At 36.0% G+C, this 18,566-nt stretch overlaps 1 protein-coding gene across 1 annotated transcript in view; it reads left to right on the top strand.

Moving 5' to 3' along the window:
* Birc6 (baculoviral IAP repeat containing 6) overlaps nucleotides 1–18,566 on the top strand; it is a 176,097-nt gene that overhangs the window by 104,510 nt on the left and 53,021 nt on the right. Inside the window, 14 exon segments of the mRNA XM_027426080.2 lie at nucleotides 1,481–1,608; nucleotides 2,511–3,073; nucleotides 4,384–4,559; nucleotides 5,223–5,319; nucleotides 5,463–5,657; nucleotides 6,354–6,554; nucleotides 8,610–8,889; nucleotides 9,654–9,910; nucleotides 10,144–10,252; nucleotides 10,556–10,777; nucleotides 11,784–12,564; nucleotides 14,325–14,468; nucleotides 15,021–15,150; nucleotides 18,058–18,189. Of these exon segments, the coding sequence (XP_027281881.1) occupies nucleotides 1,481–1,608; nucleotides 2,511–3,073; nucleotides 4,384–4,559; nucleotides 5,223–5,319; nucleotides 5,463–5,657; nucleotides 6,354–6,554; nucleotides 8,610–8,889; nucleotides 9,654–9,910; nucleotides 10,144–10,252; nucleotides 10,556–10,777; nucleotides 11,784–12,564; nucleotides 14,325–14,468; nucleotides 15,021–15,150; nucleotides 18,058–18,189 (3,415 nt within the window).

Genomic DNA, 18,566 nt, shown 5'->3' with positions numbered 1-18,566 from the left:
CTGACTTCAATCACACAGAGATGAACCTGCCTTTGCCTCTTGAGGGTGGGATTAAAGGTGGGCATGTATCACCATGCCCAGCTATTGTTGTTAGTTGAATAACTTAATAAACAACATTAAATTTGGGGGGGATTAAGTTTTTCTGCAGTTTCTCTGTTAATAGTGCTATTAAAATTGACGATTTTAATCATTTTCTGATATTAATGATATACCCTAAACAAAAAGATAGAACCCCAAAAATAGTGCTCAAGAATGAGCTTGATGCATCTCACTGTAGACTTCCTTAATATTAATTTCATTTATGTTGTAATGTGCTGCTTTTATTTAAGTAGTCCTACTTGACTAGTGGTCAAATCATTTTTTAACTTACAGGTAGTTAAAGTTATTTAAAAAGATTAAACTTTCTAAATTTTATGTATTTCTAAAATAATTTGGTGGGTTTTATTGTGTTTTACTTTTCATATATTTCTCTAGGATTGTATTATTTTTCTACCAAAGCAAATTAGCTTAACAAAAAAGACCACTATGTAGAAATTCTGCAGCGGCATTCTTAACCTGAAACATGGTCTGCCCATTGAATGCTGGTAGTCATCATTTCATTCATTGAGGAGAATGATGTTTGGGGAAGAGGATTTTGGAACTTGGCATAAATAATTTTAGCTTTAGGGTATATTGTTTTTTTATGGTTTTTTTTTTTTAAGCTCTTGCTTTACTAGGCACTGAAAACATGACCATTGGTGAGTCATTTAACCTGAGTCCAAGTTCTAGTGTTTTTTTTTTTTATTAAGTTATTTATGTGCATAAATGGTTTGTCTGCATGTATGCCTGTTTACCAGATGCATTTCTGGTGCCCATGGAGGTCAGAAGAAGACTATAGTTACATAGAATGTTGGAAACCACCATGTGTGTTCTAGGAATTGACCTGGGTTCTCTGGAAGAGCTAGTGCTTTTAATCACGAAGTCATCTCTGTAGCCTCTAATTATTTACTTTAGGTATCACACTTTTTTTTGAGACAGGGTTTCTCTGAAGCCTATCCTGGTACTCTCTCTGGAGATCATGCTAGCCTTGAACTCACAGAGATCTGCCTGCCTCTGCCTCCCGAGTGCTGGGATTAAAGGCATGCGTCATCAACGCCCGGCGGGATCACACTTTTTAAAAGGTTGTTCATAAAAATCAGTGGAAAATGTTCTCATAGTTTCAGAAGCGTTATAAAGACTTTGCTTGGTCATTGAAGTGAATCTTTGTTAATAGCTATATAATCATAAAGAAATATGATTAATAATAGAATATCCATTTCCATCTTACTGTAAATATATGAAGACCTAAAACATGAGTTTACTTTCTCGTGTTGCTGTTAATACTGTGTTCTTCCTCATAAGAAGCATGCTGTGGTATAGCTCACAGCTTTACACCTGACCCTTTCAGAATGCCATTGGTATTTGTGTCAGTAGGTTTCAATGGATATGCGTTTCTCTTCAGGTTGGTCCAACAGCTACACAAGCCATGCAGGAATTTCTCACCCGATTACAAGTGCATCTGTCTTCAACATGTCCTCAGATATTCAGTGAACTTTTGCTCAAGCTAATTCATATACTGTCTACAGAAAGGTAAATGACAGCATTTACTGTAAGCATCCTGATGTAAAAACAAATGTGGAATCCTCCAAATACACCCCCTCAATTTTAATTAGGGTTTGTTTGGAACAAATAGGTCTTAGGATAGTTTGGTTGAGGAAGCACTTATTTGGTGTTTCTTGGTCATTTTCATTTCATCTCGTTGCAGGGTCGTCCCCCCCCCCAAGTCCTCCAGTTTCTGTTATAAGTAGGAATGTGGTTCCTCAAAGCTCAACCTGTGTTTTAATGGTCTTACAGCTTAGTTAAAAATTTTAGCTAAAAGTTATTTGAAATTACTTAAATTCTTCTGGAATACATAGAGAAATAAGGTGATTTCTTATGAATATGTCAAGATAAAGAAGAAAATAACAGTTTAATTTCACAAAGAAATCATAAGTAAACAAAATTATGCAGTGTGTCAAAAGAATTTTGGTCATGTTTATGTTATTCTTGAAATGTATTGAATGTTACAGGTTGTCACATGACAGTGAATTTTTATCATTATGTAACACCTAGGGTCTCCTTTGTACATTGAAGGCAAGCTCTGTACCATCGAGCCTGAGAAATACTTCCTGGACTATTTTCATTTATGTAGAGGTTGAAGAGACTACCTTGTTAGCCAGTGTCCTCATATACAAATGACCACAATAGAAGTCTGTTTGTTATGAAAAAAATCTTTAGTCTGTTACTTTAAGATAATTTGGTATTCTTATGTTATTTTCCCTTTGATTTCAATTTAGAAGGGAAGCTATTTTTCATTCTCTGTAAAGTGGAGTTGAACAGAAAACTTGGGAATGGTAGAAGAACTGCTAAATGAAGAAATGTCATAGTTAACTCTGTCAAAATTACCTAAAGTGATTTCATTCTCAATCCTGTTTCTGTTTCTGTGTCTGCAGGGGGGCCTTCCAGACTGGCCAAGGACCTCTTGATGCTCAAGTGAAGCTCTTAGAATTTACTCTGGAACAGAACTTTGAAGTTGTCTCAGTTAGTACTATTTCTGCTGTGATCGAGTCTGTCACCTTCTTGGTGCATCACTATATCACTTGCTCAGACAAAGTAATGTCTAGAAGTGGATCAGATAGCTCTGTAGGTGCTCGAGCTTGTTTTGGGGGACTCTTTGCCAACCTCATTCGTCCAGGTGATGCAAAGGCTGTTTGTGGTGAAATGACAAGAGATCAACTCATGTTTGATTTGTTAAAGCTTGTTAACATTTTAGTACAGCTGCCTCTTTCAAGCAATAGGGAATACAGCGCAAGAGTGTCCGTGACCACCAATACAACAGATAGTGTTTCAGATGAAGAAAAAGTCTCAGGAGGCAAAGATGTCAATGGAAGCAATACCAATATTCCAGGATCTCCTGCCTATGTTGCTGACTTAGTCTTAGGCAACCAACAGATTATGAGCCAGATTTTGTCTGCTCTAGGCCTGTGTAATAGCAGTGCCATGGCAATGATAATTGGTATGTATTTGGAATATTAATCTTAATCTTTTCTTGGTACTAAATCTATTCTTACTTTTTTTGTAGGATTTTTACAACAACATAGTATTAGTGAATATTTTCAATGGAGTGACTTTATAGGAAATGCACTATCAAAAGATTGTATGTGTCAGTTTCAAAAATTCTGAAAAACACTAACAAAGTAAATTAAGAAATCAGTATTAACCAGTCATGGTGGCACATGGCTTTATTTCTAGCACTCAGGAGGAAAAGGAAGAGGCTCTCTGTGAGTTTGAGGTCAGCATGGTATACACAGGTCAGCACTCTGTCTCCAAAAGAAAAAAGAACAGCAAGATTAAAATATCAGTCTTAAGTACCGTAATTTATATATAAATACCTGTAATGATTTCAGTGTATTAAATACCAGTAAGATAAATCTTTTCCTGCTTGCTTTTATGACACATATTTCATTATACTTTTACATGCCATTATTTAACCTTTCTACCATTTGGAAACTAATATATTGTATTACTTTTTAAAGTGTCTTAAATACTTTTAACAAAATGTGACAGAGTTCATTTCTGATATATTTTCCACCTACTAGTATGTCTTTCTCCGGTTTTATTTCACGTGTATGGTGTTTTACCTGGATGTATGTTTGCATCACATACATTCAGTGCCGTCAGCGGCTAGAAGAGGGCTTCAGATCCCCTGGGACTGCAGTTATAGACAGTTGTGAGCAAGTTTCCATGTTGGAGCTGTGAATTGAAACTTGGTCCTCCTGGGGTGAGGTGGGATGCACACCTTTAATTCCAGCACTCAGGATCTGGAAAGCAAAGACAGGCAGATCTCTGTATGTTCTAGGCCAGCCTGATCTACAGAGTAATCTAGGACAGTCATGTCGACAAAGAGAAACTTTGTTTCCAAAAAAAAAAACAAAAACAAAAAACCTGGGTCCTTTGGAAGAGGAGACCGCGCTCTTAATCCATACCCTGTATTTTCCTCTTGTCTCAGTGCTAGCGTTTAGAGTGATGTTCTCTTAGTCATACAGGACACCTTTTTTTATAGATACCATATATGATGATGCCTTCACGAAATCATACTTTATTGGACACTGTTATAGATACTTTAGTCTTACAGATGTGTGTGTGTGTGTGTGTGTGTTTGTGTGTCTGTCTGTCTGTCCGTCCATCTCTTTCTCTGTTCATGAGGAAGAGACTTATGTACCTATCCTTTAGTGTTTATTTTTTTAAACTGGCATTTAAAACTTTTAATTTTTATTGGCTTTTTTGTGTGTAGTTTAAAAAATGTGCAATCTTTTATTAAACTAGGTGCAAGTGGCTTACATCTCACGAAACATGAAAACTTTCATGGTGGGTTAGATGCCATATCAGTTGGAGATGGATTATTTACCATATTGACAACACTTAGTAAGAAAGCCTCTACAGTCCACATGATGTTGCAGCCAATCTTGACCTACATGGCCTGTGGATACATGGGCAGACAAGTACGTTCAATCCAGCAGTAGCTGCAATAATTGGAACAGTTTGATAATAGTGCTTGTAGAGAATTACACAATTATCATATAGACAACAGTATCGACCAAATGTATTAGAAAATAACATACCAGTTCATGAGCAAAGTAAATTTTATTTCAGTTTTAATAGAAATTGAAGACTTAAATTCTTTTGCATGGTGTTTTCAAAACTGGTGGTGGCTCAAGACGGGTGGCAGTAGTGCACGCCTTTAATCCCAGTACTCAGGAAACAGAGGCAGGCAGATCTCTGTGAGTTCAAGACCAACCTGGTCTACAGATTGAGTTCTAGGATGGGCTTCAAAGATGCAGAGAATTCCTGTCTCGAAAAACCAATACAGTAAAAGAAAATATTTATAGTCCCGGAAGTACCACTACTACTTAAACTTCATTAGCTGAGGTCGCATAGTTGAATATTAAGATGTTTGTTGAGATGTTACCAATAACTACTTAAGATAGACAACTCTTCAATATTTATCTTTTGTTTCTTCTTAGTTAAAGGGGATTAGGGTAAATATTTAATGTTTAGATTAATTCATTAGTGATTTCAACATTATATTTTGATCATATTAAGAAATGTAATTATCCAAATTCACAGGGACTTCTAAAATCATATTGTATTTATTTACTTTTTAGGGTTCTCTTGCTACTTGCCAGTTATCTGAACCATTGTTGTGGTTTATTTTGAGAGTGTTGGATACTAGTGATGCCTTGAAAGCATTCCATGATATGGGTAAGATAAAAATCCCATATACTATCATTTTAGAATGATCTTGGTAGTAGTATGTGTTCATTTTTGTAGTCTCTGAACATTTACTGTTGATGTCCAGTCTTGTTCCTAGGATTGTTTTTATTTAGTATTCTTTGTGAATTTAGGTGGAGTTCAGCTTATTTGCAACAATATGGTTACCAGTACAAGAGCTATTGTGAACACTGCAAGAAGTATGGTATCAACTATTATGAAATTTCTTGATTCTGGTCCAAATAAAGCTGTTGACAGCACTTTGAAAACAAGAATCCTTGCCTCGGAGCCTGACAACGCAGAAGGGATTCATAACTTTGCACCCTTAGGTAAGAAAATCTGTCCTGATTCTTAACAATCATGAGTCAATTTAGCATGATGTGAAACAAAATTAGTTGTTGACACAAGTTGATATTAGATGGGCACCATTTTAAATATAAACAGTTGTTTTTATAGGCTGTCAATACCAGAACATTCAGTTTAAGAACAAAGAATTTAACAATTTTTTTACTTGAAAGCGAAAGGGTTTCTTTGCTTCAACTTCAAGTTGAAATAGTTGTACAATGTATACACCTATGACATTTTTAGGTCTGTTTTCTCTTAATGTTAAACAGCTTGAAAGGATTTAAATATATGTTTTAAAGAATTAATATAGATATGTGTTCCTTTATACTGCATTTCTTTTTATGCTTTTCTTATTGCTGCTTCATTGACATGAGCATTTGAAAAATAAAGATAATTTTTTTCCTGGTAAACAGTATAGTGGACAGAGTTTTTTACTTACTTTAAAAATTGCACTAGACTGTCTTCACTAGAAATCATTTGTCATCTGTATAATGAACTTGTCACCTTGTCAGTCTTACTGTTGGGGATACTTAGATAATCATGTTTGGTGACAGAAATTGTTGCAGTTTATTTTCTGCTCTTTTTATAGTTGAATGTTCATACTATCTGAATATTTCTCAGTGTCTTATTGTACCTTTTCACAAGTTTGTATGTTATTTATTTATTTATTTTTTTAATAGGTACAATCACATCTAGTAGTCCTACTGCCCAACCAGCTGAGGTGCTTTTGCAAGCCACACCACCCCATCGCAGGGCTCGATCTGCTGCTTGGTCCTACATCTTTCTGCCAGAGGAGGCTTGGTGTGACCTTACTATCCACCTGCCTTCAGCAGTGTTGCTGAAGGAGATACATATCCAACCTCACCTTGCATCTCTTGCAAGTAAGTTTTATGATCCAACATTAATTTAGTAATTGGTGAAAATGGGAAGTACTGTTGAACAAGCCAAGATATATCACTTTTGATTTTACTGTGTCTGTTTGTCTCATCAGTTTTGAATGGAATATTTTAAATTATCACCAAGTAATTTCTTATTAAGTGAAATGCTGACAGTTTGGTTTTTTTTAATGCATTATTGTATAATTCATTTGGTTGTTAATTGGATACATTTATCAAAATATTTTAAAGTAAATTCCTTAAAATATTTGGAAAATCAGTTCCAGATTAGGTAGAGACAGAACTCTGTATTGTATTCATTAATAGTACTTGATACCATTTTTTTTTACTTTAAAGTCACTTAGATTCTTACAGTTTATATTGAGACTGTTACATTCATTTGTATTTACTGTGCTCATTGTTATCCAGTGTCACTCAGTAGGATGAAAACTGAGAGATTTCATAGATTCTTACTGTATTTGAAAGAATGGTTTCATTTGAAAGGTAGACTCTTATTTAGTTATGTTATCCAAACTATTACCTAATCACATACAATTAATATAAAGTGAAAGTCAGGCATAATGTCATTCCCCTATAATTTCATCTCACAGGTGCTTGATGTAGGAGAGCTTTTATCTTGAGGCCATCCTGCATTACTGGATAAAATAAAACAAAGTTTGAAAGAGTAACATAGACTAAAACCTTACTTTAGCAGGTCAAAAACTATTTTAAAAGACAAAGTACTGCTTGACAGTATAGTGTAGATCTGTATCCCTAGCTACTTAGGCTCAGACAGTAGGATTTAAAGTTGAGGGGTCCTCATGGGCATCAATAATCAGTGAGCAACTTAGGGGGACCTAGTTTTAAGATATAAACAGTGAAATGATCTAGTGATATAGCTTATTTATGGGGCATTTTCCTATTAGATTCTGGTTCAATCTGTAGTGGTCTTTCTTAGCTTCCCTTCTGCCAGAGTGAACTAAAGTTCAGTTGGGTGGGCCTGAAATAAGAGCTTTTATTTAGAAGGAGAATGGTTGTGTGAATGTGGATAGATTTCACCTGTGGGAATAGGGAAAGAAGTACAGTGTAAGTAGGGAAAGCAGATATTTATGCTTAACAAACAATACATTACTGTTGGATTAGGGCAGAGATTGAATATATGTGTTCCAATGAAAATTGAATAATTTATTATTAAATAGTGATGGGAATTTCCATATTTTTGATTTCTTTTACTATATTGCTCCTGTAAAATATAGCTGATAGTTTCTTGAAATGCTTTTAAAGTTACAGTTTACAAAGTTTTTTAAAATTTCTCTAATCCTTAGTATAAGTCTGACATTTAGCATTTAAATAATATTACACTAAATATGTTTATTATTGAAATTAAAAATAAAACCAATTTTCAAGATTTTTCTTTAATAGATATGTTTGCCCTATAGGTTTCTGTTCTTTGCTGTCGATGGTAATGACCCTGTGGGAGTTGCCTGTTGTTATCTCATTTCAGTAACAAGAATTGTTTACTGTTAAAGTTTGAGGCTGTGTGGTTTAGGTTTAAAATTAACTGAAAATTTAAACACAGTGTTGCAAATTACACTATGAAGTCTTAAACCAATTGGTATTACTATTCTGTTCTTCTCAAATTATTTTAAACAGCTAGTTTTAAGATATAAATCTTAATATTAATCTTAATATTAACTTAATGTAGTCCTTATTGTTCATGGTAGTTTTGGTAGAACATGAATAATAAGTAATTGCTTGTTGGATTGGGATATTTTTCCTTTTGGGAGTATCAGTTGTGTAAGTATTGAAATCTATAGTTACTATTTCCTTAGAAGAATGTTTTAATATTTATGATTATTTTAATTATTCAAGATCACAGTTTTAAAATCTCAAATTATGATGAATTTTAGCGACAAGGTATTATTTGTTATATATAGTGTTTTTTGGTAAGTTTATAGTGTATACATCTGAAAGCTGGTAAATTGGTAGAATTTTGTATTAGAGTGTGACATCTAGTTTACTTTTGTGTATGTATGAATTTTCTATTTTCTCTTCTTGTAGCCTGCCCTTCCTCAGTGTCTGTTGAAGTAAGTGCAGATGGGGTTAATATGCTACCTTTGTCGACTCCTGTTGTCACAAGTGGTCTCACCTACATAAAAATTCAGCTGGTTAAAGCTGAGGTAGCTTCTGCTGTCTGCCTCAGACTCCATCGTCCTCGGGATGCCAGCACATTAGGTCTTTCACAGATTAAATTATTAGGCCTCACTGCTTTTGGTACGACTTCCTCAGCCACGGTTAATAATCCGTTTCTTCCATCTGAAGATCAAGTTTCCAAAACAAGGTATGTTTTTTTTTATTTCTTACTCTTAAAAGATGTGAGTTTGAGGCCTTGTCTACAGAGTGGGATCCAGGACAGTCAGACTCTTTCAAAAAAAAGGGGGGGGGGGTCAAATTATTTGTTCCATGATACATTTCCTGTGTTAGATTGTAGTAAGTTGTTGTTCCATAGGTGCTTATATATTGCCTAACTCTATGAGGTGTGGTATGACAGTTTTGTGGAGGTATAACAATGAAACAGTAAGTTGAAATTTTTGTGTGTTTAGGTTATGAGTTGACCCTTGCTATGTGTAGTATGTTTGTTTTTGTAGGTTTCAGTTTGGAGATTATAGTCTTGCTTAATGATTCCTAAGTACCTTGCAACAGGAAATATTTGAACCTTACATACTAACTTACTTATAGAAACAGTGAACCAATCCTCACAGTGATTTATCAATGTCAGTTTATAAGAATATTATTTCACTCATACAGTTGATAGATTGGTTTCATTAAAGTTGTTATCTGGTCAAATATTTAGGATTTCTTTAGTTTATTAATCTTTAGTGTTACTGTATAATTGTAAAAGAACAAAGTTCATTATTGACTTTTTAAGCAAATATGTAGTTCTTAAGTGATGTGCACATTATCCATAGGGAAAACTTGCTGTGTGTGTAATTCAATAGTGTATTTCCAACATTCCAAAACTTTTTAAAAACACATTCTGTTTTATTCTTGCAATAATTTGGGGTACTTATGTTACCATATATATATTTGAATTCTGTATTTCAGCATTGGATGGTTACGGTTACTACATCATTGCCTTACTCATATAAGTGATCTGGAAGGAATGATGGCCAGTGCAGCTGCACCTACTGCCAATCTGCTACAGACTTGTGCTGCCTTACTGATGTCACCGTATTGTGGAATGCATTCACCCAACATTGAGGTTGTACTTGTAAAGATTGGATTACAGTCCACTAGAATTGGCCTGAAGCTTATAGACATTCTCCTGAGAAATTGTGCAGCATCGGGCAGTGATCCTACAGGTGACTATTGACTTCGCCCTAAAATTTTTACATTCCTGCACAGTAATCATACTTGGACTACATGATGTTTGTAATTAACTTTTTCTGAAATGAATTCTCTTAAAGCTTTGTTACTTTTGAACTGTTTTCTCATTATTACAGCTGACATTTAATTAATGACTTACAATTTTAAGCATATGTTCCATTTTAAGTTGACTAATTTAAAAACTTTTTTTCCCCCACCTTTGGCTTAGATTTGAATAGCCCTTTACTTTTTGGAAGGCTGAATGGACTTTCCTCTGATTCTACAATAGATATTCTTTACCAGCTTGGAACAACTCAGGATCCTGGAACTAAAGACAGGTATATATTGGTAGTGGTTTTTAATTCAATCACAAACATGCTGTAGCAAATTGGACTTAATACTCTCCCTTAGGAAGGCCTCACAAAAGTTAAAGCAAGTATTATTTATTGATACCTATTTACATGCTGTCTGTAATGGAACCTAAATGTAGATCCTAAATTTTTAGACATATTTTGAATGCTTTTGAGCTAAAAATAGAATTGTAATTCAATATTGCCTTTCCAGGACTAGTTTACATGGAAAATTCTTGTTTCTATCAAATATCAGTTGTAGCATTACTGGACTTTTTCTTTTCTTTGAAGAATTCAGGCCCTGCTAAAATGGGTCAGTGACTCTGCAAAAATGGCTGCTTTGAAGAGAAGTGGCAGGATGAACTATATGTGTCCAAGCTCATCAGCTGTTGAATATGGCCTTCTCATGCCGTCCCCCTCTCATCTGCACTGTGTCGCAGCGATTCTTTGGCACAGTTATGAATTGCTTGTAGAGTATGATTTGCCAGCACTGCTGGACCGAGAACTTTTTGAGTAAGTTTGAGTGAAATTCTACCATCTTTCTTCGGATGCTAGATTACTGTATGTTTTCACTTGATAGTGTCACAACAGAGTATTTTGTCTGTTACAGTAGTTATTTTCTGCTCTAAAGGTGGTGGGACATGAGACATTGGAGTGTAAAAATGAGGCGGACTAAAGTCTCAGCAATAGCCAACTTTATTTATAGCATTGGACAATTTATACTCCAAGGATTAAGAAAAGTCACTTGATTACACAAGGACAAGCCACACCTGGCAAAAATATGTTTTTCCATGTGGGCATATGAATAACAACAGCTGAAGTTGTTATTTACTCCTATCTGTTACACCTGGGAGGAGCACAGAAAACATATAGCAAGAATAATTCTTTTTTTGAATTAACTGAAGTCACAAGACAAGAGTATTGTTTTCTTGGAGTTTTCTCACAAGCACTCAGAATTCTTACATGATAATTTTTTTCTTGGTAGTAATAGTAGTTAGAAAGTAACAAATATGAAAGTAGTACTTTTGAAATGAGATATCACATTATTATTTTCTCCCATCCTGGGAATTGACATGTTCTACCACTGAGCTACACTCCCAGACTTTCTTGTTTTAAGATTGAATAGCAGTGTAGCTAGCTTTTCTTCAAATCAGAAACCTTTGTGTAGGTGTTCTAGATTGCTTTACATTATTACCTGCAAATCTTTCTGTCAGCTAAATTTTTCTTTACTGTACAACTGTGGAAGGAGAGTAGAAGAAACTTTGAGATTGGCAGGGACGGTTGCCCACCTCTAATCCTAGCACTGGGAGACTGAGGAAAGTGTTATAACTAGTGAGTTCCAGAGTAGTCAGGGATAAACACTGAGACCCTATTTCAAAGAAAAGGAGTCGGAAGAGAGCTAGAAATGACAAGTAAACTATCTTTTTGTTGTTATATTTAGTCTATAGTAGGAGTTATTCCAGCATTGAATGTTTTCCAAAAAAAACTATTATTCATGTGGTATCTTTTCTTTCTCTAGGTTACTTTTTAACTGGTCCATGTCTCTTCCATGCAACATGGTTTTGAAGAAAGCTGTTGACAGTCTACTTTGCTCCATGTGCCATATACATCCAAATTATTTTTCCTTGCTCATGGGCTGGATGGGAATTATCCCTCCTCCAGTGCAGTGTCATCATAGACTGCCCATGACAGATGACAGCAAGAAGCAAGATCTTAGTTCTTCATTGACAGATGATTCCAAAAATGCACAAGCACCTCTTGCACTAACTGAATCCCATTTGGCAACTCTTGCTTCCTCTTCTCAGTCTCCTGAAGCTATTAAACAGTTGCTAGACTCAGGGTTGCCCTCCCTTCTTGTGAGGAGTCTGGCTAATTTTTGTTTTAGCCACATTTCCTACTCCGAAAGCATTGCTCAGTCAATAGATAATTCTCAGGACAAACTCCGACGGCATCATGTTCCACAGCATTATAATAAGATGCCTATCACAGCCGATCTAGTTGCTCCTATTCTTAGGTTTTTGACTGAAGTTGGCAATAGCCATATTATGAAAGATTGGCTTGGTGGTTCTGAAGTTAATCCACTATGGACAGCACTTCTGTTTTTATTATGTCACTCTGGGTCTACTGCTGGAGGACATAATTTAGGGTCACAACAGAGCAGCACAAGACCAGCTTCTCATTCTTCAGCTGCTACAACAGGACTGACTACTCAGCAACGGACAGCCATTGAGAATGCAACTGTTGCCTTCTTTCTGCAGTGTATCTCATGTCACCCTAATAATCAAAAGCTGATGGCACAGGTAAGAGAGCAAAGCCCATCTGAGAGTTTATATGGGACCTTACTAATAGGAGAAAGTATTACGTTTTTGTAAGTAGTTAAGTGAGTGCCACATGATAATAAAGCTTGGGTTTAAGTATATGCAACTATCAGAATCTAAGCACAATTGAAATATTGGTGTCTTCTCCCTATCCTTGAAATATATGCTCTTTAAATCCATTAAATCTTAAGGTGAGGTGACTGGAAATTCATGACCATTCTGGCTAAATCTGACACTCTCTCAAAACTCCTTAGTTTAAGAACAAGCCTAAAAGAATGTAGTTTTGATGCTGGAGCCTCTTGTCACACAGTCATTAAGAGCAGGTTTCAAGAGAGAGAGAGGCTCTGGATATTACAGACAGTTTACTGGTGTTAGTCTGCATGGCCACCAGTTTTGCAAAGTAGAATTGTTTAAGGATATTTGCTGGAGCTGCTTTTTTTTTTTTTTTTGTTTGTTTTGTTTTGTTTTGTTTTTTTTTTGTTTTTTTTGTTGTTGTTGTTGCTGAGTTCTGCAGCTCTGGCTTTTGTGACTTTTATTTAGTATATATATTATATATTAGATATTAGATATTTAGTATATATATCAGGGCTAATAGCTCTGTCAGGGACTTTTGAACACAGGCATTATTGTGTACAAACACTTTAGCATAAAACCTCTGTAAAATAGGGGGGTATAATTAACAGGAGAAAGCTTCTTTTTATTCCCTGTCAATGGAGATTGCTTATTCCTGTCATTCTGTTAATATGGGAGAGCTTTCCAAATTTTTATAAATATAGAATGACTTGACTTTACCAAGTAGAAAGCAAGGTGCATTAGTGTTCATAGTAGTAGTTATTAAGTAAAATGCCTCTCTGCTTAATATGGTTAGTTAAAAGTGAGTGCTTGAAATATATCCTCAAAGTAGGGCCATAATCAGCAATATTTACAAGTTTTAGAGCTGTGCTTTGACTGCATTGTGTAACTGACTTCTGACTTCATTATCATGTTTCTTATTAAGACTTTGCTTTTAATGCAAAACCAACACCCCCTATTCTGCCTCATACACCCCCTTTGACCTACCTCCCAGTCTCACTATGTAGCCCAGGCTGGCCTCAAACTCAAAAACTTACCTGCCTCTCAGTGTTGAGATTAAGGCATGGGTCACCATACCTGACTAAAGACATTTTTCTAAAAGTAATTTTTACTATGTTATAACTGCATTTATATTGACTAAAATTAGTTATGCTAGGTCTAATCTTCATGTCAAAGATCAATACTAAGCATTCCTCTCAGCTATTTGAAATTCTTTTTGTTTTTGTTTTGTGAGTCAGGGTCTCACTATGTAGGCTGACCTGGAACTTCCTATGTAGACTAGGCTGGCCTTGAGTTCACAGAGACCCACTTGCCTTTGCCTCCTGAGTGCTAAGATTAAATGTATGTGCTATCACATTGGGCTGTTTCTTACCCTTGTTTATCTGCTTCTGTATTCTCGTATTTTAAGATAAGTATTTATTTGCAAACTCAATGCATTAAAATACTTTTGTTAGCTGGGTGGTTGTGGTGCACATCTTTAATTCCAGCACTCAGGAGGCAGAGGCAGCCAGGTCTCTGAGTTCCAGGATAGCCAGGGCTTCATAGGAAAAAATAAAACAACAACAACAACAAAAAATCACATTTGTTCTCATTCTTAATTTCTTGTGGGGTTTTCAAAGTAAAAACCTCCAATCTTCCACTAAATTTTTGAAATTTCCTTTCCTTGCCAGGTTCTCTGTGAACTATTTCAGACAGCTCCTCAAAGGGGTAGCCTTCCAACATCTGGGAATATTTCAGGGTTTGTTCGAAGACTCTTCTTACAATTGATGCTGGAGGATGAGAAGGTGACAATGTTTCTTCAGTCACCATGTCCAGTGAGTGCTCTTAATGATTACCTACGTGCCTGTGTAACTTGCATACTTTTTAGGGGAACTTGTAGTAAGTTCTCTTCTCTTTTTTATTTTTTTGTTTGTTTTGGTTTTTGGTTTTTTTGTTTTGTTTTGTTTTGTTTTGGTTTTGGTTTTAGTTTTAATTTTCTTTTTATGTGTATGAGTGTCTTCCTTGAATGTATGTATATCCATGTACCATATGTGGCCTGATGCCCAGGCAGGTGAGAGGAGGGCATTGGATCCCTGGAACTAGAGTTATGTGAGCTGCCGTTGTATGTGTTGGGGTCAAATCCAGGGCCTTTGTAAGAACAAGTGCTCTTAACTGTAGAGTTGCTACATTGCTAAAGAGAAGAGGGGCCTGGAAACATGGCTTACAGTTAAGAGCACTTGTTCTTATTGAAAGCATGCCTGAAATATATAAACTATACAAATTACTTTGTACACTTTATTGAACCTTTTATTCTTCCATGCTTTTGAAATTGGTTCGTAATGGTATGTGTCCTAAAACATTTAACTTCTTAATTAATATTTTCCCAGCTGTACAAAGGGAGAATTAATGCAACTAGCCATGTCATCCAGCACCCAATGTATGGAGCAGGTCATAAGTTTCGTACTCTTCATTTGCCAGTCTCAACAACATTATCAGATGTTCTTGATAGAGTTTCAGGTAAGTTAGAATTAAATTTTAGTTTTTCTTTAATTCCGTTTTTTTTGCATTGAGCTTAAAGAATAAGGTTTATTTTTCTTTTATGTATATGGTGGTTTTGCTTGCATATATATGTCTGTACCACATACATGCAGTGTCTATAGAATCAAGAGTGCATCAGATCCTCTGGAACTGGAGTTAGAGACAATTGTTAAGACACCATGTGGGTGTTGAGGACCGAATCTGGGTCCTCTGCAAAAGCAATAAACCCTTTTAGTCACTGAGCCATCCTTTCAGTCCCTTGTAACTTTGCTTCCACCCACTCAGAAACTGTTCACAGCCAGAAAAATCTATGTATCTTCATAGTTTAAAAAGAGAATAAAATACTAATTAAGCAAGTAATAATGAATATTACCTCCAGGCAATAATAGTCTTAGCTATGATGTCAGCTTTGTCTTATGATAACAGGATGAGAGCTGGAAGTGCAAACAGTCACTGGAAATCATTGTTGGGTTTTCCCACACATAACCATCTGGTTCCTATTATAGTTACATTAGTATATGGATGGTAGGTTTCAAATTAGTATTTTCTGAATCTAGATGTAAAATCAAAAAATTGTCAAAAGTTGAAATAAAAGGAGTAGGATTACCTAGTTACCTAATTGTTCATAATGTCAGTGAAGAAAGCAGAGGGAACATTCTTTCTTAGGTGCTTGTAAACAGCTTAACAGTGTGTTCAGGAAAAGCTGCTTTTTTGTTGTTTTGTTCTTCAAGCTAGGGTTTCTCTTTGTAACAGCATGTCTTAGAGAACTCACTTAGTAGACCAGGCTGGTCTTGAACTCAGCCTCTGCCTTCTGAGTGCTGGGATTAAAGACATACACCACTACGCCTGGCTGGAAAAAGCTGCTTTTAATGACACTGTGAACATCAGCTTTAGATAGAGTTTATTGCCTCTTAGAAGTCCTAGTTATTGACTGAATAAAGTGATTATTTTCTGTGAATAAGACTGTAATTTTCTCTGGTGATGTGCTTGTGAGAATGACCCATTTTGTCTCTAAAACCAATTATGATTATTTGTAGTAGATTTTAAAGTAAACTGATAATATGTATGTGTTATGACATAAAACTAGTTCCTATTTATGTACTTAAGTGAATTATTGAAGGAAAGGGTGGGAGCTGCCTGTTTATCACATGAAAAATCCACAGCTCACAATAAAAGACAGCTTGAAAAGACTGGAAAGGGGCTTGTTTGGCAGCACATATAGACATTAGCATTGCCCCAGTACAGGGATGACATGCAAATTCATGAAGGATCCTGTGCTTAAAGAAAAAAGAAAAAATTAGAAAGTTTGTTAGTATTTATTTGCAGGTAGTATGTCAAGCCATGTGGATGAAACTGTTCACTTTTGTAAAACAAAATAAAAGAATTCTCCTTAAGACAGTTATGGGGGAGTATGGTTCAGTGCTTAGCTATGGGTGCCTGTTTCTGCTTCGAACAGCTACTGGATGAAGGCTCTAGGAATGGTAACCAAGGTAGACAACAATCCCATTATAGGGGAAGGGCATCAATGGCATCTTCACCACCACTGCTTGGATTCTTAGTTGGGGTCATCCCTGTGGATCCCCTAACATTTCCCCTGTGCCAGACCTCTCTCCATACCTGTACTGTTTCCCTCTATTAAGGCATCTCCTTTCTTGCCCTCCTCTATCCTCCTCTGTCTCAGTCCTCTTGTTCTCCCCCCCCTTCTTTCCTTCCCACCTTCTTCCTCTTCATCCCCCCTGCTCTGTGCTCCCACTTTGTTCATGGGTTCTTGTCCCCCTCCCCTTTTTCAAGGTACTATGCAATCTTCTCTTGGGGTCCTCCTTGTTTCCTAGCTCCTCTGGCAGTGTGGATTGTAGACTGATAATCCTTAGCTCTATGTCTAAAAATCATATATGAGTGAGTACATTCCATGTTTATCTTTTTGTGACTGGGTTACCTCACTCACGATGGTTTCTTCTAGTTCCATCCATTTGCCTGTGAATTTCAAGATTCCATTGTTTTTTCTGCTGAGTAGTACTCCATTGTGTAAATGTACCACATTTTCTCTATCTCTATATATTGTGGAGAGAGAGGAGGGATGAGCAAAGGAGCCTAATGGAGCTGCAGAAACCGGCAGAAACAGTTGATCTGATCTACTGAGAGCATGGAGACCCTAGTCATAAAGCTGGGGAAACAGCATTGAACCAAACCAAGCCCTTCTGAATGTGGGTGCCAGGCTAGGAGGCCAAGACAGTCTATGGGACCTCTAACAGTGGAGCCAGTGTTTATCCCTAGAGCACAAATGGATTTTGGGAGCCCATTCCCTATGGAGGGATACTATTGCAACTCAGATACAGCAAGGAGGGCCTAGGCCCTCTTCCAAATGGTATGACAGACTTTGAAGGTCCCTTTGGAGGGCCTCACTATCCCTGGTGAGGGGTTGAGATGGGTGGGTGGGGATAATGGGAGCATGGGAGGTCGAGGGAATGGGGAGGATGGATATGTAAATATGAGTAGTAATTAAAGAATTTAAATTTTAAAAAAAGGTTTAAAAAAAAAAGACAGTTATGGGGGTAAAACAAGTTTCTGGAGGCTGGAGCAGGAGGATCACTAGAGCCTGGAAATTAGGGTTTAGCATCAGAGTGAGTTCCTGTGTTGTAGCAAGAAACAGATTGTATTTTAGTTTGCATTCCATATAGCTAACACAGTTGTTTGCATAGAATTTCACTTTTTCCCTTCAGAACACAATAGAATTTTAATATGCTATAATAACTACATTTTAAAACTAGTTTGTTTTTGTTTTTTAATTTGGAAATGGCAACTTACTATTAAAACTAAACTAATAATATTGCTTTCCTTCTGGATAATGTAGAAAAGCACTGTACTTTAGACAGTATTTTCTTACAGATACTCCAAGTATCACAGCTAAACTAATTAGTGAGCAAAAAGATGATAAAGAGAAGAAGAACCATGAAGAGAAAGAAAAGGTTAAGGCGGAAAATGGATTTCAGGACAACTACAGCGTTGTTGTTGCTTCTGGTATGCTTTCTGCTTCCTGTCATCTTTATTTTCCTTGCTTCCCAATATAATACAGCACTGTGTATTTACAAAAACATAATGAAATAAGTACACTCATGGGAAATTGGACTTCTGTTTTAATACTATATTTTAAAGTCTTGTACCAGAAGTCTATGATTGTCTGTAGAATTACCTGTTTATTGACTAAAGGTTACTTACTATATACTCCAACAGGAACTGAACATGTATGAATAGTATAGATACTGAATTTTGATTTGAAATACTGCTCTTACCACAATATGAATGTATCTGAGAAAGTCCATTAATGTAAGAACCTTTGTGTAACATCTTTCTTTAAGCACATGTTAAAACTAAAGTAAAAAGAACTTACTGGTTTT

This window comes from Cricetulus griseus, chromosome 7 (assembly GCF_003668045.3).
Source record: "Cricetulus griseus strain 17A/GY chromosome 7, alternate assembly CriGri-PICRH-1.0, whole genome shotgun sequence".
NCBI lineage: Eukaryota > Metazoa > Chordata > Mammalia > Rodentia > Cricetidae > Cricetulus > Cricetulus griseus.
Note: the sequence above shows the minus strand (reverse complement) of the source record. Positions and strands in the feature narration are given on the sequence as shown.